General features: G+C 36.3%; 3 protein-coding genes across 3 annotated transcripts; 2 read left to right on the top strand and 1 right to left on the bottom strand.

Moving 5' to 3' along the window:
* Positions 1 to 239: 239 nt before the first annotated feature.
* Positions 240 to 8383, bottom strand: LOC114735153 (ABC transporter B family member 11-like). The gene is made up of 13 exons (XM_028922824.1): positions 8272 to 8383; positions 5257 to 5619; positions 5118 to 5172; positions 4829 to 5004; positions 4519 to 4740; positions 4131 to 4369; positions 3512 to 4037; positions 3109 to 3382; positions 2163 to 3013; positions 1733 to 1999; positions 1289 to 1552; positions 881 to 1174; positions 240 to 779 (listed from the first exon to the last, which is right to left on the bottom strand). Exons 2-13 carry the CDS (start codon positions 5599 to 5601, stop codon positions 435 to 437), a joined length of 3858 nt encoding a protein of 1285 aa, XP_028778657.1. The 5' UTR covers positions 5602 to 5619; positions 8272 to 8383; the 3' UTR covers positions 240 to 434.
* A 9887-nt stretch (positions 8384 to 18270) lies between these two features.
* LOC114735163 (protein NRT1/ PTR FAMILY 5.9-like) lies at positions 18271 to 21105 on the top strand. Its single transcript, XM_028922833.1, has 4 exons — positions 18271 to 18406; positions 18518 to 18735; positions 19564 to 20075; positions 20162 to 21105. Exons 1-4 carry the CDS (start codon positions 18349 to 18351, stop codon positions 20973 to 20975), a joined length of 1602 nt encoding a protein of 533 aa, XP_028778666.1. The 5' UTR covers positions 18271 to 18348; the 3' UTR covers positions 20976 to 21105.
* A 1717-nt stretch (positions 21106 to 22822) lies between these two features.
* Positions 22823 to 24263, top strand: LOC114735164 (uncharacterized protein At2g23090). The gene is made up of 3 exons (XM_028922835.1): positions 22823 to 23103; positions 23332 to 23372; positions 23922 to 24263. The coding sequence occupies exons 1-3, from the start codon at positions 23031 to 23033 to the stop codon at positions 24045 to 24047; spliced, it is 240 nt and encodes a 79-aa protein (XP_028778668.1). The 5' UTR covers positions 22823 to 23030; the 3' UTR covers positions 24048 to 24263.
* The last annotated feature ends 1744 nt before the right edge of the window (positions 24264 to 26007 follow it).

The following is a 26007-nucleotide window of genomic DNA, read 5'->3' as shown; positions in this document are numbered from 1 at the left end:
GGATACCACCTTTATTTTTTTTTTTTTTTTGGGGTGCAGATCCCTCCAATATACTTCTTGGCTGTTGGCTGCTATTTTAATTGCCGAATTGGATTGTCTGGATGGCTTAAATATTATTTTCATTTTTTATATTTGTATTTTCAAAGAAAGTTAGAAGCAGCATATAAAATAAAAACAACTTTTCAAAGTGCAAAATTCTTGAAAAATAGTAAACTAGAATCATAAAATTCACACCCCCCAAATTTGCCATTGTTGTTATTTTGCAGTTGTATACAGACTAGGTCTGACACAAGTAACAGCAACACACCTAAGATTTTTTACTACAAGTATGCTAATATTGATTTGAAATCCATGGCAATATGCAAATATTGATCTTTATTTAGAAGAAATCGGATAAAAGCAGCAAAGTGGTTGGAGCATCCTGCTTATCATGATCAAGTACTTTTGTGCAGTGCTAGTAAGGAAGCATAGGCTCCGCCTTTTTTGAGCAAAGTTTTATGGTTTCCCCTCTCTGCAATGACTCCATTTTGAACCACTGCAATTAAATCTGCATTCTTCACTGTGGATAACCTATGAGCCACAACAATTGTGGTTCTATCCACTATCACACGATCCAACGCATCTTGAACCACTTTTTCAGATTCAGCATCAAGAGCACTGGTGGCTTCATCTAGTAGTAATATCTTAGGATTCTTCACTATGGCTCTTGCAATTGCCACTCGTTGCTTTTGTCCCCCAGATAATTGAAATCCTCGCTCTCCCACAATTGTGTCATACCCCTACATATATGGTATGCAATTAGCTAGTAATTTGTTCAGAATTGTACATTTTGTACAAGTCTTTAGACAGATTTAGGTGTTTGAATATTGAAAAGTTTTACCTGATACAAGCTGCTAATGAACTTGTGAGCATTTGCCAGTTCTGCAGCAGCTATAATTTCTGCTTCTGTTGCGTCTCCTTCCTTTCCGTATGCAATATTAGTTCGAATGGTGTCATTAAACAACATAGGCTCCTGGCTTACTAAGCCCATTTGTTGCCTTAACCATTTGATCTGTAGCTTTTGAATTTCGATTCCATCTAATGTAATGTGACCTGAGTTTGGATCATAGAATCTTTGTAGCAACGAGATCACAGTCGACTTTCCACTTCCACTTTCTCCCACTAGTGCAACAGTCTGTTTTTTTTTTTTAATCAGCGTGATAGGATTGTTAGAAGATTATATGGCCAATTATTTTTCTATCATGCATGCGACTTATGCTTCAAATTAATGTTTAAATTGGTGAATTACCTTTCCTGAATGAATGGTCAAGCAGAGATCTCTAAATATTTGAACATCAGGCCTGGTGGGATACTTGAAAGCAACATGGCGAAACTCAACTTCTCCCTTCAAATCTTGCAATGTCAATCCAGAGACATCGGTAGAGTCTATTTTTGATTTCTGATCAAGAATATCAAATATAGAAGCAACAGAATCGGTTGCTTTGCTTGCACTTGGGGCCATTAGACCAGATTGAGACAGTGCTACAGCGGCCATAGTGAGAACGAAGAAGACCTAAATTTTTTGCAAACCACATTATCAATGTTAAGTGGATGTAATTCCTAATTCAGCTCTGGAACGAACTGCTCTTCTGTAATTATAGGACAAGTAACTACTGCTTTGTCAAAAATAACCAAGAGAAGTGAAAAAAGGATAATATATCTGGCATGGTGAACAAGACAGACAATAACTTACTCGAAAAACTTGGGAGAATGATATTTTTCCATCTTGAACAAGTCGAGCACCCGCATAAAAGCTGCATCCATAGACAGAATACAAGACAAGGAACGATACACCTAAACCAGTTCCGCTGATTAATCCTTGCCTTATACCTGCTTTTATTGGTCCTTCACATTTCTTATGGTATAACTCCATCACCTTCTCTTCAGCACAGAAAGCAGCCACTGTTCTAATACTCCCTACTGCATCATTCGCAACTTGACTTGCTTCCTCATATTGTTTCTGTTGGAAATTTTCGAATATAACAACATTGGTTGTTTAAATATTTGCATTAGCACAATATAGCCTAGACAAAGTTTTACTCATTCAGCCATTGATCTGTGCTCATGATGTTTGTTTGTTTACTTTCTATTTCATGACAATGTTATGACAGCTGGAGACTAACCTTTGCATCTGCACTGAATCCTCGCATGGATTTAATGTGCACCTGAGCATTTACTACCACCAGTAAAGGTAGCATAGCAAGAATGATCAACGAAAGCTCCCAGCTTGACTCAAAGCCAATTACTAGGGCAGAGATTGCAGTAGATATATCTTGAATCAGCAAGCCTAGTGCATCCCCAACCACAGCTCGAATAGCAGCAGCATCAGTAGCAAGTCTTGCTCCAAGTGATCCACTTGAATTCTCAGTTTTGTCAAACCAACCTATTTCCATGTGAACTATTTTCTCAAAACACAATAGACGAATCCTTTTTATCAATTTGCAACCGGCTACACCAAAATAGTAGGACCTTATGGAATTCACAAAGAAGGCTGCCGCAGCAAGTGCAACGAACACATATGCCCAGAATTTTGAATCTTTACGGAGTTTATCTTCAGGCTCAAAGAAAGTATGCACCATGCCAGATAGCAGGAGCCCAAAAAGGGGGGATACTGCTCCATTCAGTGTTGCGGCCAAAGTAGCCAAGAGTAACACTGGGAATTCAGGCTTGTTAAAACGAGCAAGGCGGAGAAGTGAGACTTTGGCAGGGTTGTGTGATGCGTCAGAATCTCCTGCTGCTGTAGAAGCGAGACTTGAGAAAGAGTGACGACTGCTGTTTCCTTTTCCAGATGATCCTTGGCTTGTTGATCGAACGAAAGAAAATCGTTGACTTGAAGGTCGTGCGGAGTCCTGAAAGCTTTCAGACTTATCCTTGTAATTTGCATTATTTTGTTCTTGATCTCTGTTAGTTTCTTGCAATCTAATGAGCTGGCTATAGGCTCCATCTGGATCCCCTGTGAGCTCTGCATGTGACCCTAACCGATCGAAAGAGATAACAAAGAAGTGAGTCATAAATAACAGAAGTAGGTTGTCATGGTGTTGTTCATGCATGACAGGATAATATGCATACCTTTTTCTACTATCTTTCCTTGATGAATAACAGCTATTATATCTGCGTTCCTTATAGTACTTAAGCGGTGGGCTACGATCACCGTGGTCCTGCTGATCATAATTCTGTCCAATGCCTCCTGCACTACTCTCTCAGATTCGGCATCCAGGGCACTGGTGGCTTCATCAAGAAGTAAAATTTTTGGGTCTTTCAAGATTGCTCTTGCGATTGCAATTCTCTGCTTTTGACCCCCAGAGAGCTGGGTTCCATGATCTCCCACCATTGTGTCTAGTCCCTATTTCATGAGTTAAAGGACCATTTAGTTGGAACATGTATTTAACTACTTTTCCCTTGTCTGGTGGAGTATCGAATAGAAGATAATCTCATCAAATTAAATCATTCAATTTTGAAGATCAGGGTTCACCTGAGGAAATTTATCAATAAATTTAGTAGCATTAGCAAGTTCTGCTGCAGCTCTGATTTCTTCATCGGTTGCACCATCTCGGCCATAAGCAATGTTCTCTCTAATGCTACAAGCGAAGAGAATTGGTTCCTGGCTGACAAGGCCTATTTTCCCTCTAATCCATTTCAAGTTAAACTCTCTGAGATTGATATTGTCAATGAGAACTTCACCAGATTGTGGATCATAAAACCTTTCTATCAAACTGATAACAGTTGATTTCCCGCTCCCACTTTGCCCTACCAAGGCAGTAGTAGTGCCGCTTGGTATTGATAGAGAAAATCCGTTGAATATTAGTTCATTTGGTCTTGTAGGATAGCTAAAGCAAACCTCCTTTAGTTCTATATCTCCATTAAGATCATCCAACTTCTGACCAGAAGTGTCATAAGCATCAATTCCTGGTTTCCTCTTGATTGTTTCAAGCATTTTAACAGCTGCAGCTTGTCCCGCAGCAAATGCAACCAAATTGGGAGATGACTGCCCTAGAAGCCTGGTAATTGTTACAAGTTAGACAAATTTGTGGTGTTATTTCTATGATACACACACACACATATAAATATTAAATAGCAGAAGCCAGACTCACAGGGAGCAAGTAGATATTGCAAAAAAGATACTCATGACTTGCCCTCCTGTGTATCCTTTCTCTAGTACCATCTTCCCTCCGTACCATGCGCCCAAAGCATGACTGGAGAACATAAAGAAACGAGCTGCACCAAAGCCGCAACCAGAAGCAGCCCCCTCTACCACACCAGCACGGTAAGCTTTTATTAAAGATTTATCATACTGGGTTATAGCTTGCTTCTCCCCTGTGAATGATGCAACCTGTGCAGATCAGCCAATACCATGTTCATGTCAGGGCATTTTCAATCTAAAAGTTTGAATGTCTCGCGAATAACTTCATTAATAGATATTCAAAAAATCAGAGAAAGAAATGATGAATAGGCTTAAGTTCATCCTGCAAATAGGCTTACAGTTCGAATGGAACTGATTGTCTGTTCCACCACATTTGCTGCTGTGGAATAGGCTGCTAATCCTTTAGATGCCATCTTTGCAGCGACGAAGCTCATCAAGGCACCAGAGAGGATGTAAAGTGGAAGAAAAGATAACAGGACAAGGGTGAGAAGCCAACCCTTGGAAAATGATATGACCACTCCTCCCACAAATGCTGTCACATGCTGTATGAACTTTCCTACCTGATATCACCCAAAAGGTGTCAGGAGTCGTCAAAGAAAATGGTTCTTTACTAAATGGCAAAGAAGATCAAGTGGCGAAGAACAATACTTTCTCTCCCATGGCATCTTGAATGAGAACCGTGTCACCTGACATCCTTGTAATAACCTCTCCGGTGCTGGTTTCCCTATCAAAGAAGCTTACTTCTTGTCTCAAAATTGCTTCAAGGTATAAGCTTCTTATCCTTGCAGACTGTCTCTCTCCAGTGACCATCCAGCAAGTCACCTCTATCAAATAGCATGCACACGTTTTTTTTTTTCTCTTTCATATTTATGTCAAATAAATATATTTTGCAAGTTGAATTGTAAGCGTCTATTAGCAGAAAATTTGATATGCTTACGCAAAAATGAAGATACAAAAGTACCCATAGCCAAGTATACAAAGTCAAGAGACGCCTGAAAATAAAAGTAATCATTATGAAATCAAAATTGGAAAACTTAAAATGAAGTGGTGCTACTAGTCACTAATTATTGCATTACCTTGGAGACATTATGACCCATTTCTTTGGCGTCACTAGCTTCTCCAAATGCATCAAAGACATTTCCAAAAATGATCATCAATAGAGGGACAGTCATTCCATTAGCAACAGCCGCTGTTGTCCCAACAAACATGAGAAGACGATCAAAAGCATCTGCATATGAGAAAAGCTTGTAGAAGGGAACTGTTTTATGGCTTTCTTTTTTGGCATTGCTCTTCTTTGAATCTTGTTGCTGCCCATCTGTGTTTGTTTGGGTTATTTCATGTCCTTCGTTTGGGGGATGACTTGCTGATCCTGTTGCATCAGATGTCGCAATTTCCCCGTCCAGGTTTGTGTCTCTTGCCATTTCTCTCCAGTGAGATCTCTGTTGCTTACCAATTACAACGCATAACATGTTATGTTTCAGAAGTTGCGGCTTTATAGTTGCAAGATCCGATAACGAAATTTCCCATCTTCTTTATTCTCATGTAGTTAACTTACTGAGAAGACAACGCGTTCAGGAGTTTCAAAGCTTTTACTTTTTGTCCAACATAGTCCTAACTCCTAAGTAAGTGGGAATGAAAAACAATCATTTTCTCTTCAAATTGCAGCTAAATTGGTCCCGGAACTCAACAAAAGTATAAGCGAGTAGCAGCATTGTGATCTAGTTTTCCAACAATATTGTTAAGGTCCAAGAAACTTCAAAATATCTTCATTAAATAAGGTAAAATTGAAGATACTAGCCTAATACAAGACAAGAGGCCCCAACTTAAGTTTCTCTTATTTAAGAATTCCCACTCAAATGGGCATTTTTAACCATGCATTAGATTTCGAGGCATGGAATTGTCCAAAAACGATGAGCTTTAATTCCACGACAAATTAGATGACAATCAACACAGGATCTTGTGAGGCTTCATGTGTGTCATTATTATGCCAAATACTAACTCTGGTTTTTAATATAAGAACTCATTTGATTTTTATTTTGGTTCTAAATATAGGACTCCAATCTATTTTGTCTCTCATATTTATCTTTTTTTTTCCCAAAATAATTCTTATAATAATAGTAGTTCTAACCAATACACTTAATTAGTAAAGATATTTTAAGAGAGACAACACCTATTTATTATAAATAACTAATTTAACTAATTTTCTTAATCTTTCAAATTAGTCAACTAGCTCTTATATGAAAGACCGAAGTTAGTAATTGATTAAAGATTTCAACAAATCAAATAGCACTTGATAATACTTTGCCCATTCTCTATTAAAATTCTTCAAACGTGAATCTTCACAAAATAATCAAAATAATAGTCGCATAATAATGTTCCATGAAATATGATCCAATGCACCAAAAATGAAATTTTGCAAATTAGTGTACGGATTAATCAAAATTTCTGAAAGCTCAAGGGACCCAACTGAAATTCTTGTACAATCACTTAGGTCGAAACAGAATTTCAGAAAACGCAAGGGACAAAATAAGCTTCATTAATTTCTGGTTGTGAACATGGCATGTGTGACGTCAGGGCTAAAATGGGATTCCAAAACGTGGGTTAATAACAGTAATTGATTAAGGGGCAAAATATATTTTCTAGTAACTTAGTTTATTGGCCCAAACTAAGAATAATAATGTTTATATATGGCTACACCCCAAATCTGGTCGCCGCTTAAAACAGATCGGCCTAATATAAAATACTTAAGCCCACTAATGCAAGCCCGTGGCAAAATAGCCCAGATAGTTTTTCTTGGCCCAAGTTTTTTGGGTACATTCTTGGCCCAATTTTAAACGATCTAGAAGAAATAAAAGATGTCCAGTTAAGTAGAGGCCCAAAACTAACGAGGGTTAGGTTTAACAAAAGGAGCTAGTCCCTCACGAACCAAGGTTCGAATTACTACTAGAGCAGGTATTTACATTTAGTGTCTGACGGTGCTTTGAATAGAATTACCTCCTATAAGAAGACTCTTATGCTTTAGGGGGAAAAAATGTAGAGGCCCAAAACTCATAGGAATAAGGAACCAAAAAGGTAGTTATGAAAGTACCTGACAAGATTTTTATTTTTTATTTTTTAAAAAAAAGAAAGTGCTAAAGTACATAGGGAGATTGAAGTTTTCGACTTGATCATGTGACTTCTATAATAGAAAATCAAGAGTTTAATTTCATTTATAATTTAACCCAAAAAAAATGAAGGAAATTCTGAAGCTATGCCATAAAGCTGAGTTTGCGAGGGCAGCTCAAACGTCAAACCGCGCAACTAGCCAGCTTTGAAGCGTACTGCCAAACCAATATTTAATTATATCCTTTCTTTTATTTATTTGTGTTTTTCGCACCACCTCAAATACCAAGGAATGCAAGGGCTTCGTTCAGATGCCAAAGTGCATCTTCTTCTTCCTTAAGCTCGAACGATGGCCGAACCCGCCATGGATTGAGCCGTCCAAGCTCAAAACACGTGATTTCAAACCTTTCCGGCACCATAAAACCAATACCTAAGTCTCCCCAAACCATAAACACACTCAAAAACTGCAAGAACCGAAGCTTGAAATCTTTCAGAAATCTGAGATTCGATCTGTGAAACCGACAGTTTTTCTAATCGATCGTACACAAGGAAAACGCCCCACACGCCGTGTTTTACACATGTACAAGAGTCAAGGACGAATGATGCAGTTTCTATTGAAAAACAGTCGATAATTAATGTGATGTCCAGTTTTTTTTATTCCCATGCAGTTAATTTGCTGGGAAGAAAATGGGGTTCAGGAGTTTAAAAGTTTATACTTTTTTGACCAACAAAGTTAGGCCGGAGTAAGTGGCAATGAAAACCAGTAATTTTGTCTTCAAGCTGCAGCTTAACTGGTCCTACTAAAACTCTCTGAAAATCTAAGTCAAATATAGCAGCAATGTGAGTAATAAGTTTTCCAATTCACGCATGTACAAGTTTTGAATATGTCAGTAGTTTCAGCAACAGAGAGAGAGGCTACGTAAAATAGCAGCTAACTATAGTTGACTCAGAGCAAATTCAAGTAAAGTGCAAAAGGAAGAAATAGTTACCAGTTAAGAGCAAAAGAAGAGAGAAAGCTATATAGAATGAATGGGAGGCGGTGCAGCTTGAAAACCAACAATAAAACTTAGGTATTGAAGATGGTGGTGTGGCATGTTGTAGTTTGTGGTGGGTATTATATGAAGAAATGAAAAGAGAAAAAGCAGAAACGAACCTTAAGAAACTTGAGGTAGGAGGCTTGGGAGATGAGAAAGAGAAGAAGAGAGAGAGAGGAGGGAGAATGAGAGAATGAAGAGAAGGAGATGGTGGGGGTTAGTGTAGTAGAGCAAGGTAGCTGGGTTTCCTTTTAATGATGACATACCAAAGCTAAAGAAGGAGATCAGATGCTCATGACCTAAACAAATAATTAATCAAAGGTTTTAAATGTAGATATTATATTATATATTCTCCTTATTACCTCAGCAGCGTAGTCATCATATATATATATATATATATATGTATGTATGTATGTATATTTGCCCTTTCTTTCACTATCTCCATGTATAATCCTTGGACTGAACCTGCTGTTTTCTTTCCCTTTTTCCCTTAGCCAGATAGTGATAGTGGAGCTAGTGTTACTTAATTAGCATCACTGTCATAAACCGCTTATGAACGGATCTAAACAGATGATCATTGCTGTCAAAATTGATCTGTAACTTTATAAAATTATTGGGTTATTAATGGCTGAGAGCTGATTCAGACTTTAAATTTTTAGTTCTTGTTTATGAATTCTTTATAAGTTGACAGTAAAAATATAACAGCACATGTTCATGATAAGTTGTTCTTTTTCTTGCTATTTGGATAATAATACATAGAAGCGTTATTCTTGTATAGCGACGGACTTTTAGTTTATTAGTTTGAGTCATGGATAAATGTAAGTTATTCGTATTATTTGAATTTTAAGTTGATATATTGTATTTTAATGTATAAAATTAAAAATATGCTCGTTGGCAAGGAAAAAATAAAAATATATGCTTATCTTGTTACTACAAATACCTTAAGTCCTTGCCAATTTAGTAATCAGTTGGTTTTTTTTGGGGGGGGGGGGGGAAGGTTAAATGGAGATATAACAAGACAATTTTTAAAGTTTTGTTATTAAGAAAAATCCTTTCTTCTAATAAAGAAACAGTGTAATTATAAAGGGCGTCGCCACCCAAAAAAAAAAAAACCTCTGAATAAACGTATCCAGAATATACAGGCGCATTGGATAAAAATGCACTGAATAAAAACATTAAATACCAACAGCAAATAACTCTCGTCTATTTTAATTACTTTCAATTGTTGACGGAGCGGGGGATTAAGTGAAAATAAATAAATAAATCTTGGCGGTAAAATAAAAACAGTATTCTATTAAAGAGATAAAAGGAGAAAAGTACAAGTAGAAAAAATGAACTTCTTACGTATGGCCAAAAAAATTCCTCAAGTAATATGGTTCTTTCATGTCATTTTAACTAATGATGCAAAGAATAATCTAATACTACTCCGGTCCTAATTATAAGACCCAGTTGTTGATTTATTTGAGGAGATTAAGGAAGTAAGTTAAGTTAGTTATTTATAATAAATAAGTGTTGTCATTCCTAAAAATCCATACTAATTAAGTATATTGGCTAGAACTATCATTATTAGAAGGATTATCTTGGAAAAAAATGCATAAATATGGGAGAGAAAATGGATTTGGGTCTTATAATTAGGACCAACCAAAAGTCAAACGGGGTCTTATAATAAGGACCGGAGATAGTACTACCATTTAACCTTGCTAATCAAGTTAACTACTATTGTTAGAAAGATTACTTTGAAAAAAATACATAAATATAAGAAACAAAGTGGTAAAGTGGATTAGGATCTTATATTTAAGATATAAAAATCAAATAATATATTATATTAAAACAGGAGGTAGTATAGAATAGGCGTGTTAGGGCTCTGGAGAACTTTCTTTCGCGAAGGGTTCTGAGAGAAAACATTAAGAGATATTCCAAGATTATAAATAAATAATAATATATATTACAAAAGCTAACAGCCGGCCATTCAAAAATAATACTAGGCCGCCTTAGGTAATACACTCGTAGTACATAAGCAATTAATGACATTATTTACATTTTTCAAATAATACATTGATTTTGTTTTAAAAAATGGGCATGGAAATATATCATGAGCTCATCATATCAAAAAAAAATATTAAATTATCTGTTTTCTGATATATAATATTTTTGAGTAAAAATAAAATGTAAAAATATTTTCCAATAATAAATATGTTTACGGATTTATGCATGTGGTAAATCTGAATCTTCGAAGACTAAAGCGTCTGTAATTTGCACAGACACACTATTTATATTATTCTCATGTTTTCCTACCCTTAATCATTGTACTAATTGTTCCCATTTTTAAAAGCGTTGGCCGTTGATTGAATGAGATTTCAAATAACTGGGATTTTTTTTTTTTTTTGGCTTTTTGAATGGGCAGAAGAATCCAAATAAATGGTTGACAAAGCAAAAATAAACAAGCAAATAAGCAAAATAATTATAGTATTATTAATATAATTTTTGGAGTGGTCCTAAGTTATGCTACCCTGTCTGGCTGCAATTCATTGGGCTCAAGGAACCTGCGGGACCACTTGACTTGTGACAATAGGAAGTAGGAACCATCCCCCTCGAATTGATCCCGCCACATAATTACAGATTCATACGTTGGGGACATCTCACTAAACCCAATATGATATCATTGTTGGTACGACCCTGCTTTATTTTAAAACCGTACGAATCTCATTTCCTTAATTATAAAATTATGCATTTTGGAAACTCAGGGATCAAAATCACGTGAACAGTAAACCGTAAAATTTAAAATTATATTTTTAAAAAAAAGGATATGACCTCAAACAACGTATACTGAAATTTTGATTAATATTTAAAAATAAAACACTTATACGCAGCTTCCTTATTTTATCTCTATTTCAGCCTTTTTTAAAATTGGAAAATACTTAATCGCTTATGATAATAGCATTCGAACGTAGAACCTCAAAAATAATACTTTCTGCCGTTTACCATTGGAAAAACGTACCCGTCTGGTCAAAAATTAGTATATTTTTGAGTTTTAACTGAAATAAAATGCTGTGAATTCCTTATGAAAATAATATATTTATGAGCTGAGTGGAGGGTGAAAAATAAAATCAAAGTATATACGTTTTATTACCATGACATCTAAAATATAAAGGAAAGTACATGTTTATCAAAGAGAATTAATATTATTTAAAGTTTGTGCAAAAAATCAACAAACACTGATTCGCAAAATATTTTGGACCCGAAAAAGAGGTATTCAATAAACCTACAGCCATTTAATCGAATGAACCCCAGAATATGCCTGGGAGCCGAGTCACGTATTCTTTTTAAAAAAAAAAAATAGCGGCCCTTGGAGAGTAGTTGTGATTTAATCTGTAAAAAAAACTAAAAATTTGATTAGCGATAAATGCACGTATTTATACACAGAAAATATCACTATTCTACAAATATCGACATTTCAAGTTAGCTGTTTCCCCAGATTGTTTTAATCTGGCCCATGCTCAAACATAGTACATTAAAATAACATATAGAAATTAACAAAAAAAAAAGCTGGCAAGAAGGAATATAGATATTAGCGAGGGAAAAGGGAAGAGGCTGGGGGGACAAAAAGTGTTGGGGAGGGGGGTGACAGAAACGAAGGTTTTTGGGGGGGGGGGGGGGGGGGGTTAAATTGGCGGTATCGGGTTTCCTTAAAGCCACTAGCCCCACGATAAGAAAGCAGGCTCGTGTTGTGGAGACAGTTAATTAAATTAGAGAGGCATGGCATTTAACAAAGTGAGCAGTCACATGCTCCCGCCCCACTTAATTGAACCAATTAATCACAGAATTAATTCAAGTGGCGATAGAACACGATCCCATAATCATTTCTGAAGGAAGGAACACATGCCTCTAGATAACAATTGAATTTGAATTGGCTTCTCAAGGGCCGCGAAAGGCAAGAATCGAGCAAAGCCGCGAGAACCGCCAGCGTTATTATAATTAGTTTTTTTTTTTTTGGGGTCAAAAGCGTTATTATAATTAGTTAATTACAAATCATATATTATGCCGCTGCGCTTCTTATTCCTCCGATGTGGTGCACTATTCCTGATGCACATTAAAGCTCCCTGATTTGTGGCCCCATTTCATGCCCTTTCTTACTAGTATATTATTTATTTATGCCCCTTCTTATTAATTACGCCAACATCAAGTCAAAAGAACAACGATGAAAGCTACAAGTATAGAAAAAAGAAGAAGCATATATTCAATCAAAAGAATAAAAATACTATATTCAGTCCGATCCTAATTATAAGACTTTGTTTATAGACTACAGACGAAATCTTATAATTAGGACAGGAAGTAGTAAAAATTAGGTGATGACAAACATGAAATCAGCTAGTTGATAATGATAACAACAATATTGAAAATAAATTAAATTATTAAAGAAGTCCAAGTGATCGTAGCTTTTTTGAGAAAAACGTTAGCAATATTTGTACAAATGGGAGAATTTTGTATGCGGCTATAAATTCTAATAATAATAATATTAATAAGCGAGGGGGAGATAGTGAATTATTTAGAGGAAGTTCATGTGAGATGGAAGGGAGGGGAGCCTATAGGAAGGGATTTACATGCGCAGTGGAATAATAGTACACTGAGTTGGCAGTTGGCATTACCATTCGTAGCTCACCCGCTAAATATATTTAAAAATCAACGTAAATTTGACGCCTCATTTGCTTGAAATTATAATTAGACAAAAATTTAAAAATGAAATTTTAATTCTAATTTTATTTATCATGTGTAATTTTACTTCTCTCTTTTTTTTTTATGTACAATTTCATCGTGATCCTTTTTTCAGGGCAACCTAAAAACTCAGATCAATGTTAAAATTGCACAATTAAAGATATTAGGAATAAGATTACAGTTAAGAAATAAGATTATTGCTTTTTTTTCAGCAAAAAGAAATAAGATTATTGCTTTTGGCCGAAAATAAGATTATTGTTAAGATTGCACTTTTATCCTTTAATTAACTATTTTTTGGTGGGACTGTGGCCCAAAAGGGGACCATTGGAAGACGGAACAATAAGAAGTGTCAAAATGAATAGCAATGGATTGGGTCAGCTGGGCAGGCTCTGTATCATAGTTTAGCCTTTTGGTCCACTCTGAACCCAAAACAATCTTGCACCAAACTCACAACAATATCAGTCGCTAGTGTAGCCTTCCCTGTGTTCGAACGAAGGGGATGCTCAACCATACTTAGGAGATATTTGGATAGAATCGAAATCATAATTTTAAACGTATTTTATGATATACGAAATAAATATGTGAAAGAATTTATCTTGATTTGCGATTAGTAAAGTGCTTTTGAGAAGCATTTTTTATGTGTCCAAACACCTCCTTAATTTTTAAACATAAAACTAATTTATAACATAATTTGTACAATTAATTAGTTTTTATATTTAGGACTAAAAGTAGTATTCCTCCTCTTCTAAATATAAGGCCCATTTTATAGTGTAATATGCACTACAAATGGGTCTTATATTTAAGACCGAAGGAGTATTACTTATAAATAAATAAGATCTAAGCTAACTACTTCACATACATTACATATATTCATTAAGTTGATTCTTTTATATTATTATTTAAAAAAATTTATGTTATTCTTTTTTCTTTAATGAGCGTGTAAAATATAAGAGACAAAGAAGGGGCGGACGCGGACCAAATTTATGTGATAGCGGATACTGGATTTGAAGATTTCGAGAGAGAGCTCTACTTCTTCTTCTTTTTCCCCTTTCAAATAAAATATCAAAAGATTTTGAAACTTATAATTATAAAATGACATTTTGAGTTATGATTGCTTCCATCTATAAATTTATCCTCCGCATAAAAATTGATCACATAATTCAATCACCACTCGCGCGCGTTCCTTCTTCTTTTGTTTTTCAAAAGAATGTTTTTGCTTGATTTTTTAGTAAATTTAAAATGATTGAAAGACTGTAATTGACCGATTAAATTGAAATCGACGAGGTAATGAAAAGGGACTGCCATAAAACCGTTTTCCTGCTCTCAAACACCTGTTAGTCTTTGGTGCAGCCGAGTCGCCATTCTCACTTTGAAAGCGAGTTGCGATTCAACCCTTTAATTTATTCTCCTGCCCTCCCAAGGTTATTATATACTACTATTTCCGATCTTTAATATAAGGTCTTGTTTAACTTTTATCCTAGTTCTAAATATGAGAACCAATCCATTTTGTCTTTCATACTACCTTATAAGAGCCAGTTGACTAATTTGAAGAAATTAAGAAAGTAAGTTGAGTTAGTTTTGTCCTAAATAGGTGTTGTCTTTCCTAAAATATCCTTACTAATCAAGTGTATTGACTAGAACTATCATTGTTAGAAAGGCTACTTTGAAAAAAATGTATAAATATGTGAGACAAAGTGGATTAGGATCTTATATTTAGAATCAATATTTAGGACCAAAATAAAAGTCAAACAGGTGTCTTATATTAAGGACCGGAGGTAGTATTTATATATATTTTTCAAGATAGTTCTTCTAACCATGATAATTCTAGCCAACACATTTAATTAGTAAGGATATTTTACGAAAAACAATATCTATTTATTACAAATAACTAACTTAATTTTTTTTTCAATCTTCTCAAATTAGTCTACTAACTTTTATAATTAGGACTAGAGGTAGTATTAATTTTATTTACTTAATTGGGACTTCAATATAATAATAAAGGCTAAAGTATACATTTGGTTTTTTAACTTTGTACAAGGTTTCAATTTGATCTCTTAACTTTAAAAAGTATATTTTTAGTCTTTTAATCCTGAATTTTTTTTAAAAAAATGATGACATTAAGATCTTAAATGTTGATAAAATATTTTCAAAGACTAACATATTAAGTTTAATTTTTAAAAAATCCATGATTGTTACCACAAATCATCATTTAACCCTAATGATTTTAGGGTTAAAGGACCAAATGTATGCTTTTTAAAGTTAAAAAACTAAATTAAAATTTTGTACAAAGTTAAATAACCAAATGTATACTTTAGTCTAATAATAAATGTTTACTCGTGCGTGGTTTTTAAATTTTCTTTATAAAAAAAGAAGGGAAAAAAAAGGTAACAAAAGAGGCGTTTGAACTATTCTAACGAGCTTCAAGCCTCCCCTGAGATGATCTAGGAAGTAACAGATTCAGATTTCAACGCTGTATCTGCCATGCCATGTTAAAATTAACAAAGGGCTTTCTTCCTCGAATGCTGTTTAACTGCACATTGGTTGTGGAAACCAGAGGACATGTTCTATCCAAATGGAGCACTAAGTGGTAATGTCTTCTTTCATTTCGAAAAGATTATGTCATATCATCCCCTGCGTTAATTTATTAATTAATTAGCGCCCCTTAATTTCCCTTCATCTTTCTGGTTCATTCGCTTAATTTCAACCTTCTCTGAAAACACCCAGAGATAAATCCCGTTACATGTCGAATTTATTATATGCATGCACCTACTACATTATGATTATATGTTGGCCACTTCTGGAATAATAATCCACTCGAAGATAGAGAGAACCAATCCACAAAATCTGATCTTGTCCCTCGAATAAGGAACCAAGTCAGAGACAGACACACTGAAAATTAAAAGCTGGTCTTTTTTTAATATAACTTCTCATTACCCTCATTAACATAATCGCACTGCACCCACCTGATCATCACCTTCTGAATCGCAAAAGCCTCCTCCCTCCTCATCGAATCGCTTCATGCTTCGACATCAAGAGAGAAGTAACAGTCTTATGACAAGATAAATAGATAGACAATGGGAAAATGGTAATTGCACCAGTTTTGCACGCAATTGACACATGATTCCCTTAGAATTCACGTGCCTTCTTTAACCTTTGTTCATGTTGGAATCCAAAATGTATAGATTCCGTATAAAGTCAAGTGGCAAAAGGGAAAAAAAGTTAAATATTTGCCATTTGAGTAGTGACCCTATATATACAAATTATGAATAAAAATCCCATAAGTTGGCTTGGAGCTTGAAGATCTTGTTAGGTCTTTGGATGGAAGATTATCTGTGGCACTGTTTGTTTTTTTAATTAAACTCAACAAGCAGGCGCACTCATAGGTCAACTTCGTGCTTTTTGCTGATGTGTCAACTGATGAGCAATTTGAACAACCGCGAGATACAGTGACAGACCATCAAAACATGGCAACCCAGAAAGCCAATAATATATGGCCATGTAAGCAGAGTAATGACCAGTGATTCGTAACAAGAACACCGGAATAGAACAGGCCCACATGGATAGGTCAGCGTAGGAAAAAGAAGGGGAGTGTATTGGCGATTTGGGTCGCCCCACTGTTGAAGAAGCTAAATTCCCCATGATTTAAGACTCTAAAAAACAACACAAGTGGTGTCCATCTCACGGAACCACCCCACGATGAAAAGCGAGATGGTGTCATATGGCACATCGTAAGTCGTAATGCACTGCTGTGACTATCATAAGAGATATCGGTGTTTGGCATATTATTGCCAGCACTTGGGATATTCCTAATCAACTGTTTATTTAACCTCGGATTCTGCTTGCCGTGTGCTTGCTTGTGTTGGCTGTGTGTCTGTTGCGTGCTTGTCCCTCTAAGCATCCTCTTTCTGGACAATTTCGATCGGTTTCAATTCTAACCCGTGACAGTTATAAGACATGTGATTAGTTTTAGTGTTGTTCATCGGTTACATATGAACACATGGTTTAGTAATGAGGGATTGTTGTGAAAATATCAGTCCATGTGCAGAGAGAATAAAGAAAAATGAACACTGATTTATTTAGAAAATTAAAGCCAATCATCAAATACTTAATAATATATAATTACCGTAGCACTAATTAACTCAGATTTTATCGATCTTATTTAAATTTAAATCTACCCATTGCCCCCTCAGATACAACTGATAATTATAACAATAGATAATGGATAGATTGAACTGATTTTACTTTTGCAGCCTGTCGTTCCAACAGGATTATATGCCCAGTCTTCATTCATTCGTTCATTTATTTATCTTATATTCAATGGGGTGCTCAAACAGTGAAACCTATTATATAATCACGTCCATAACTCATGGTTGAGTCGTCCGTCCGTTGCGTGCTTGCCCCTGTATGCTTTGAAAGCTTCTCTTTCTGGACGACTTCGGTTTCAATATTATTACCCGTAACAGTAACCAAAAAAGAGGAACCATGAGTGGGTTTCGCATGAAGGGATCTCACACTTCCTCTGCAGTTGCGATAAGCCGTTTCTAAAATTATGTGTGCTTGAGTTAAGTGGGAAGATAAAGATTACACTGCAAAAAAGTGAAATGGCGATATCATGATGCCATAAAAATGCAGCCGCAAACTATGCAGCAACCTTTTAACAGCTATTGGTTGATGATCGATATATCCTGAGTAGGATGCGGTTTTAGGCTTCTGTCTAACTCAAGAATGGGTTGCTTTATCTTAATAAATTGACAATTTTGTATTTGTTTAAGAAATTAGGGAACTTCCGAGGTAGGGGATACATGGATAAGTTCGTATAAAAATATCTGCATCTGAATGTAACGGTATGTTTGATGGGTCACGTGGCAGGGGTCTTGCAGAGCAAGTGTAAAGCCTGACTCGTGTCACTGAGGGATATCACGGCAGAGGTTGTTAAAAAGAATCCTGATAACGTAGTATATATTTGTAACCACCTCGATAATTCCCTCAATGACTACATATTCTCAACATGAAAGTGCGCTCTCACTTTTCTGCCTTTATTGCTCCATAATTAAACTATACAAAGCAAGGAACCAGAGTTCTTGAGAGTGCATGCGTAGTGGCAATCTAGTGTCGCATTAAGGAACTAGAAGACAAAACCCACCTCCCAATCCTCCAACTATATAAATCTCCCTGAAGCTGTCCAAACTTGAAGCCCAAGGAAAGGTTGGCACAGGGCACAGGGCATGCAGGAACAGAACCCATTTCCCATTGTAACCTTGCTGTTTTGAGAAGGCCTCATATCAGAGATTCACTCTTTGGTTACTTGCCCCGGTTCCCATGGCGCGCGGCCACACAACAACCCAGAGTCTCAACAAGTCGTGGATTCTTCTCGCAGGTAAATCAATATCCATATCTATCTGTATCAGTCATAGCTTGTTGCGGTCGGGTTGATGTACGGTGGTTGAGTATAGAAGGTTGTTTTCTCATATGCATGAGATGGATGCAGCCATTTCTGGGATAGAGAGGTTTGCCTTCAAAGGCGTGGCGTCCAATCTAGTAACATATTTGACCGATGTTATGAACCTCACGAACTCGTCGGCGGCGAAGATAGTGAACAGTTGGTGCGGGCTGACATATATTCTGCCATTGCTGGTGGCACCTGTTGCTGACGCTTATTACCGAAAGTATTCCACCATTACCACCTCCTCTTTCGTCTATCTTGTGGTGAGTCATCCTCCACAATTTTGTTTCCTCTTCTTATCATAACACAATCCTTTCTGCTAGCTCTTTTTTTGCCCCCCCCCCCCTTTAAGGCTCATGGGTTTCTTAATAGTTTGCTTGAAAGGGGATCCGTTATGCTAGTGGAAATGTGAGATTGTGCATCACGGGTCGTTCTTACTTCTTATTCCAACTCACGTTTCTATAATTCTACCCACTATTTTTCTCTGTTTAAATCTCTAGCCACCTCACGTTCATATTTTAATAAACATCAGTATCGGCCTTCAGGTTTTATAATCATTATTACCATATTAAATCATGCCTTGTCAAAATATGTGACTTCTGATTAAGTTTCTTGCGTGTATGCGATAATTCCAGCTACTTCTGATTTTATAAATACATGGGTTGGTAATGTTTCAGCTGGAAAATTTTCTGTCATAATGAGTTTTTGAAAAAAGATCACAGCTTTTAAAACATTGACCATAAAAATCATATTTTCTTTTAATATAAACTTTAAAAAATATAATCACTTCAATTTAACGTCCCACGTAAAAATATGTCCTTAAACATGTATATATCACTTGCATTCAATCAAGTCCATGCTTGCAGCTTGTCCCGAAAGGGGCACGTGTTACAATCAAATGGCAAGCTCGCCCTTCTTGATGATAACTTCCGTTACAACTGCAAAAAGCAATTTCATGAAATGAATTTTCTGCTTTTGACTTCTCATTTATCTTCTCCTCTAGACATGATGAACTATAGCATGAATTTTGATATAGGCAGGATGTTTTAATTGCGTGCTTGTGGCTGTGTTTGTTCATGTGCTCTGTTCAGGGACTTGCGGCATTGACGTCAACAGCAGTAGTAAGGTCAAGGCATGAGGGAAGCAAAAGAATCCCATCTTCTTTTCTCTTTTCGTCTCTCTGTTTGATCTCGTTAGGCCAAGGTGGATACAACCCATCTCTGCAAGCCTTTGGGGCAGATCAAGTTGACGATGACGAAGAATTGCCTTCTAGCAAAGAAGATAATAAGTCCAATAAGAAGACCGTGTTCTTCCAAGGCTGGTACTTTGGCGTTTGCAGTGGAAGTCTGTTAGGTGTCATCATCATGTCCTATATCCAAGATACTTTTGGCTGGGTTTTAGGTTTTGCCATTCCTGCAGTGTCAATGGCTGTGTCTATGTTGGTGTTCTCATGCGGAAGCCCCATATATGTGTATAAAGACAGTGAATCTGAGACAAAGAAGCCCTCGAACAACATAGTTCAATCTATAAAAGCTTATGCATCGAAGTGCTTCTATCCTAAAATTACTCTGCCGAAAGAGGAGTCTGAAGTAGAAGAGATGGAGTAAGTTACCATTTCTCCTTTGGAAAGTTTTGTTCATAATTTACTGTTAAATTAAATTGTGCTTCTTTTTTTCTGGGGTGAAATAGGCTTCAAGAAAAACCTCTCTGCCGTGAAAACAAGGAAAACTTGAGGGAGTTGAATGATAATTCTAAAAGCAACACAGTTATAGTAGCAAACTCCAAGGTTGTGCTGAGGCTAATCCCCATATGGACAATGCTTCTCATGTTCGCAGTAATATTCCAGCAACCTCCGACTTTTTTCACAAAACAAGGCATGACGATGAAGAGAAACATTGGGGAAATCAAGATCCCGCCAGCCACACTTCAAAGTGCTATCACACTGTCCATAATAGTACTGATGCCAATGTATGACAGAATTTTCATACCAATTGCTCAGCTGATCACCCATCAGGACAAAGGCATAAGCGTGACTCAAAGAATGGGAATTGGGATGGCTCTCTCAGTGGTAGCCATGGTGATCGCAGCCATGGTGGAAGTGAAGAGGCTAGAGATTGGAAGGGAAATGAGAGAAGCAGGATCAAGGTCGGAAACCGTGAATTTGAGCATATTCTGGTTGATACCACAGTACGTTCTGCTGGGAGTTTCAGACATCTTCACAGTGGTGGGAATGCAAGAGTTTTTTTACAGTGAAGCTCCAAAAAATATGAAAACGTTGGGGATTGCATTGAATACAAGTGTGTATGGGGTGGGAAGCTTTGTGAGTGCTTTCCTGATCAGTGTGGTTGAAGTAGCGACAAGCTCAAAAGGAAAACCAAGTTGGTTCTCTGATGATATGAACGAGGCTCGCCTTGACAAATACTATTGGCTACTTGCCACCTTATGTGGACTCAGCTTGTTTTTGTATGCATTGTCATGTAAATATTACCTCAACAAAAAGTGATTCTCGTAGTGTATGCATTGTCATGTAAATATTCCATACGTAACTTTTCTCTTCTGTTCACCGAGCCATATCTACACAGGGCATTACCATCTACACGTCCTGTTTCTAGCTAGCGATTTCTATCTTATTAAATTGTAGATCCTCTCTTAAATTCTTCACACACACACACACACACACATCTTCATACTTCTTTGTTATAACCCTAACATTATTTTATTTATACTTTCAGCGTGTAAATAATAAATAAAATAGCCTTTTTCTCGTCCCATGCAGACTCCTTCAAATAGACAAGCAAAAATTAATATTTTAGTACATATATAAAATAAAATTTTTATAAGATAAATGTTATTCAGAAATCATAAATTAAGTGATATGTTTTTTTTTAAAAAAAAAAACTATACAGAACATACTCTTTGCGTTCCGTTTTGTCTAAAACTAGTGAATCACTCGCTTTTTTTAACTGATTTTAATTCTACTCAGGAGATTAGGAATAACTTATAACAAAATACTCCCCTCGGTTCATAATGTAGAATCTAATTTAAGATTTGATATTGATTCTCTATCTAAGACATATTTCATATTTTATCAATTTTTTTCAAATTAACCCATTGATATTTCTTCAATAATAATCAAATAGAAAAAGAAGTGAAGACATTAAAAAAGATTATTTGAATGTTTTTAAAAAAATTATATTAATTAATTTAATTAACATTGTTATTAATTTATTTAAATTAATTAATTAAATCATATACTAGCACCCAATGTGAGATGAGGGACTGTGAATCCATAGGATAGGAAAGCGTGCATGCATGGGTAGGCATCGTGGAGAACTGATAGATCCATGAATGCGGAGGTCAAGTGACACCGCACAAATTTCAGGATGGGGGTGTCACTTGGTGCACCACTTTGATATTCCCTGAATGGAAATATTATATATATATATATATATATATATATGACAAAGAAGGAAAGGTAAACGAATTTGGATTTTCCGAAATAAAAGAATAATTAAAAGATAAAAGAAAAAATGTCATAAGAAAAAGAGAGAAATTAAAGACGTTACCACCAAAATGAAATTGTTATTTTAGGTAGTGATTAGTATGAAGATAATCCTGTTTTCAATAGTTCTCCTGTTGTGGGCGCCAAAGCCGATCACGGAAGCAAGCGCGGTTGCCAAATAAGTCTATAAAGATTTCAGAAAAATCATTATTTGGTTATTATTTTTCTTTTCCCTTTGCATGAAACAAAGTTTGGTTATGAAATGATTTTGAGATGCGGCAATTAATGGATGGTTGAGTTGGGTTGAGTTGGGTTTGAGTCTCCGCCACTACCACCAAACATAAATGGGTGAATTCCAGCTGTGTCGCGGTTGCACCACATACTCAGCTTGCCCTCCACGCTGTCTTCCACTATCCTCTTTTCCTCTTTTTTTCCTTGTTTTCCCACTTCCCTTCCCCTCTTTTTCTCTCCCATTTAATTCCCTTCTTCCTTTCATTTATTATCCCATTCATCCACTTCACCTACCCACCCACCTGTCTTAATTAATGTCCCTTCATCTTGTTATTATCATAAACATAATAATCATATCATCATTTTCTCATCCAGTCCAAATGAAATCCCCAAGTATCAATATCCACCACCCTTGTGCTAACTCTAAATAACACCCAGCACTATCATGTGCTTCAAGTTTGAATTTTTTTCCTTTTTTTTTAATGTTTCTTATTGACCTGATCACCACTCACCGCCACTAACAAAATTTTATTTTGAAAAATCTTTGACATCCCGTAGATCAGTGTTCTATGTTGGTATCTCATTAAAATAATGGAGTTTATTTATATCGGGAAAAAATAATCATAGTAGCAATAATGAGGGAGTAGATAACGTACAATCTTCTGCCTCTCCACCTGTACCCCCTTTCCAAGCGTGTTGGCTGTGGAGGAAGGTTCCCACTTCTCACTTCTCACTATAAATGGGGATTCCACAGTGACAAATACCCAGCATTACTCACATCCTCTGCTGCAATCCTTGTGTTCACCGAAGGATTAGGAAGAAGCAATGGGTGGAGGCAATGGTCAGAAGTCCAAGACGGCTCGTGAGAGGAACATGCAAAAGCAGAAAGCCTCTAAAGGTTCTGCCATATCTTCTTCCTTATGCTTTTCTCTGGATTTTAATTTCCCCGTGGAATTTGGAAACCTTCTTTCATTCTGCTTTGATTTCTCAACAACCCTCTTCTCCTATGCCTGATTTTCTCCTCAATCTCTTGTCTGTGTTTGCAACACGCACGCCTATGACGATTCGAGTTTAATCATGCGCAGCACCCAGATGATGCTTTTTTTTTTTTTTCTCCTTTCAACAGGAAGTCAGCTTGACGCCAACAAGAAAGCCATGTCGATCCAGGTACTAATCCGATTGCTCCTGCTTCCTCCCTTCTCTGTTATCAATTTCTGACTTTTCTGTGTACATCTCTCTCTGGAAAAACTATCGAGCTAGCCGAATCAAATCTTGCATGAGTTTCACTGTTTGAACTGTGAATTTGAAAAGGCATTAGGATTAATCACTGGTTAATCCATTGTGCAGAGCCATCAGCGATACAAATTTATTAAGATCTGCTGGTGAAAAAATATATAAATATATGAAGCGAATCCAAACATCCGTTTTAATTAATGTTAACATATTGGTTGGATTTTCACCCAACTGTGCCTGTGAATTTTGATCTGATTATATATGCATGCTATTAACAAAAATCAAACCAGTTAAAGTAGATATATGTGTGAAATTGTATTTCCACATTGTTATTGCGTGGATTAATGTTACCAACTTGATTGATCTCTTCTTAAAGAAAGAAGTTTGAGATTGGAATTATGAGATGAAGATGTATGGCTGAAAAGGTACAGGATAATGTGTGTGGTTTGAAGTGAACTGATGAATTGGGTATGTGAAATGAAGTGCAAGGTGTGCATGCAAACATTCATTTGCACTACATCAGAAGTGAAGTGCAGGGAACATGCAGAGGCCAAGCACCCCAAGTCTGATGTGTACGCATGTTTCCCCCATCTTAAGAATTCAACCTAACTTCTCTACTCTCTTTGTAATTTTATAGCCCAAAGCTTCCCAGACTGCGATCCTTTATATATGTGGTATGTAATGACTATTACAGATATTCTTTTGATAAACCCGGCTTCCACTGCGTTCACTGGATTATAGATCTGCCTAATTAGTGTTACCTGAAGACTTCTGTGTCCCAGACGCCTCTGAGCTCAATAATATTTTCAGATGGATTCATACATTCTTGCTTCTTCTGCGTCTAGTTATGCTCTACATTGTAATTAATGCTTAATGACTTGCTTCTGCGAGTAAGCCAATTCATGGCTGAGACGATCATTTACTCACTCGCTTGAATTAACGTAACGGATCACTCTCTATACAAGAAGAGGATGAAACAAGTCAATGATGAATTTTATAGAGTATGACTAGATACATGCCTCTGGTCCTGGCTTTTTCTTCATGTTTCGCCACAAAAAACAAAAAAAGAAGGTGCATGCCTCTTTGAACAAGAACCCAGTGGCTTCTCTGTGTGCTTTATTTTGTCTATATTTTCTTTTCTGCCTGATATATAGATTGAGATTACAGATGGATTTAATTTTAATCATGGTCTCACAATAGCGTAAATCTTATAATGATTGATAAATCTATCTCGATCTTCTTGAGAATACGTGGCTTTTAGGGACCAAGGGAATTGGGAAAAATGTTTCGCTCGCCAGCATGATTTCTTCGTGAAAAATTGTTTATCTTCCAATTAAAATTAAAAGAATATATATAATAAAATCTAGGGCAAACGTGGAGAAATTATAATAGAAAATCTATTCTAGTTTGAGCCCAGCAAAGGATCCATCTGATCTAATGTGGTTCATTCCCTAATCCCCCATGTGAACTAAAGCAGGACATAAAACTGTCTTGTTATATCTATTACTACTAATGGTTATGTTAAACTAGATGTGAGACTATGTATTCATGCAAGTTCCAGAATAAATTCCCCTGATGGATACAGATTATAACTTTTATGGACGTAATGATTGATGATATATTTAATTAGCCATTAAATTGCATGAGTTATCGATAGGCAATGGCAAAAAAAGAACAAGAAAATAATGAGTTATGGGCAACAATTGAATTCGGAAACTTTTGAAGGGCTTTCTTTTTCTTTTTCTTTCCCTTTATCAAATGTTGAAAGTTTGAATTCTGGAATATCCTGTTGGATCATTCCTAAAATCTTGGGGCTGAGAGGGCAAGAACTCGAAGGGTGCATTTGTGGTTGGGCTTGAAAATCTGGGAAAAAGGAAAAGGGGGACATGCATGGCCGATGAAATCCAGAATCCAAAAAGTGAACACCAATCATTATATTCCACGTGTTCTTACTCCACATCAACGCTTCCTTCTTCCCTTATTTATCCTGCGGATCTTTTCAGACGTGAACTTTCTTGGAGGAGGACCAACAAAAACGAGGGTGCGCATATTCTGGACACAAGCTTCGTCTCATACTCTCATCCTCACTTGGTCGCTCTCTCACCCTTTATCTATAGGATATCGGTTCCTTCCTTTTTTCCCCCATTTTTATTACCATCGTCGCCATCTTTTCAAGAGTTTCATACAATGTTTACGGTTAACATCGATTTTTTGAAGCCGCTTTGTTTTATACTTTTATATCTACAGAGTGGTGTTGGATCAGACATTGGTGAGGCGGTGATCTGGTGAGGGAACCTCCTCTCGCCGAAGCCGATGAAGTGGCGTGACAAGATGATGGATCCCCTGCGAAGGGCTTACTCTAACGTCACTACTCGCTTCGGCATTCGCAAATCCAGTTAAGGTTTTTTTTGTTTTTTTTGGGGATTCTGTGTTTTGTCGGGCATCCTCCATAAGTGTCATTTGTTTCGTTGAGTTCGACAATGATACATGTTTGACGATTCTCACACTGCATTCCTCTGGTTTCATTTTAGGGGTTCTGTTTATGGGAACCCTGTGTTGCGAGGAATAA

The sequence above is a fragment of the Neltuma alba genome, unplaced genomic scaffold, assembly GCF_004799145.2.
Source record: "Neltuma alba isolate B1F8T4 unplaced genomic scaffold, ASM479914v2 tig00013179_pilon, whole genome shotgun sequence".
Lineage (NCBI taxonomy): Eukaryota > Viridiplantae > Streptophyta > Magnoliopsida > Fabales > Fabaceae > Neltuma > Neltuma alba.
This window is presented reverse-complemented; position numbering and strand designations above follow the sequence as displayed.

Excerpts from the sequence above, each read along its gene's own strand:
- LOC114735153 (XM_028922824.1), bottom strand. The coding sequence starts at position 5,601 with ATGGCAAGAGACACAAACCTGGACGGGGAAATTGCGACATCTGATGCA. Across the intron at positions 5,173-5,256 it reads TGGGTCATAATGTCTCCAAG|GCGTCTCTTGACTTTGTATA; the intron begins GTAATGCAATAA and ends TTTTATTTTCAG. Across the intron at positions 4,370-4,518 it reads CAATCAGTTCCATTCGAACT|GTTGCATCATTCACAGGGGA; the intron begins GTAAGCCTATTT and ends TGATCTGCACAG.
- LOC114735163 (XM_028922833.1), top strand. The coding sequence starts at position 18,349 with ATGGCGCGCGGCCACACAACAACCCAGAGTCTCAACAAGTCGTGGATT. Across the intron at positions 18,407-18,517 it reads GTCGTGGATTCTTCTCGCAG|CCATTTCTGGGATAGAGAGG; the intron begins GTAAATCAATAT and ends AGATGGATGCAG. Across the intron at positions 20,076-20,161 it reads TCTGAAGTAGAAGAGATGGA|GCTTCAAGAAAAACCTCTCT; the intron begins GTAAGTTACCAT and ends GGGGTGAAATAG.
- LOC114735164 (XM_028922835.1), top strand. The coding sequence starts at position 23,031 with ATGGGTGGAGGCAATGGTCAGAAGTCCAAGACGGCTCGTGAGAGGAAC. Across the intron at positions 23,104-23,331 it reads AAAGCAGAAAGCCTCTAAAG|GAAGTCAGCTTGACGCCAAC; the intron begins GTTCTGCCATAT and ends TCCTTTCAACAG. Across the intron at positions 23,373-23,921 it reads AGAAAGCCATGTCGATCCAG|TGCAAGGTGTGCATGCAAAC; the intron begins GTACTAATCCGA and ends TGTGAAATGAAG.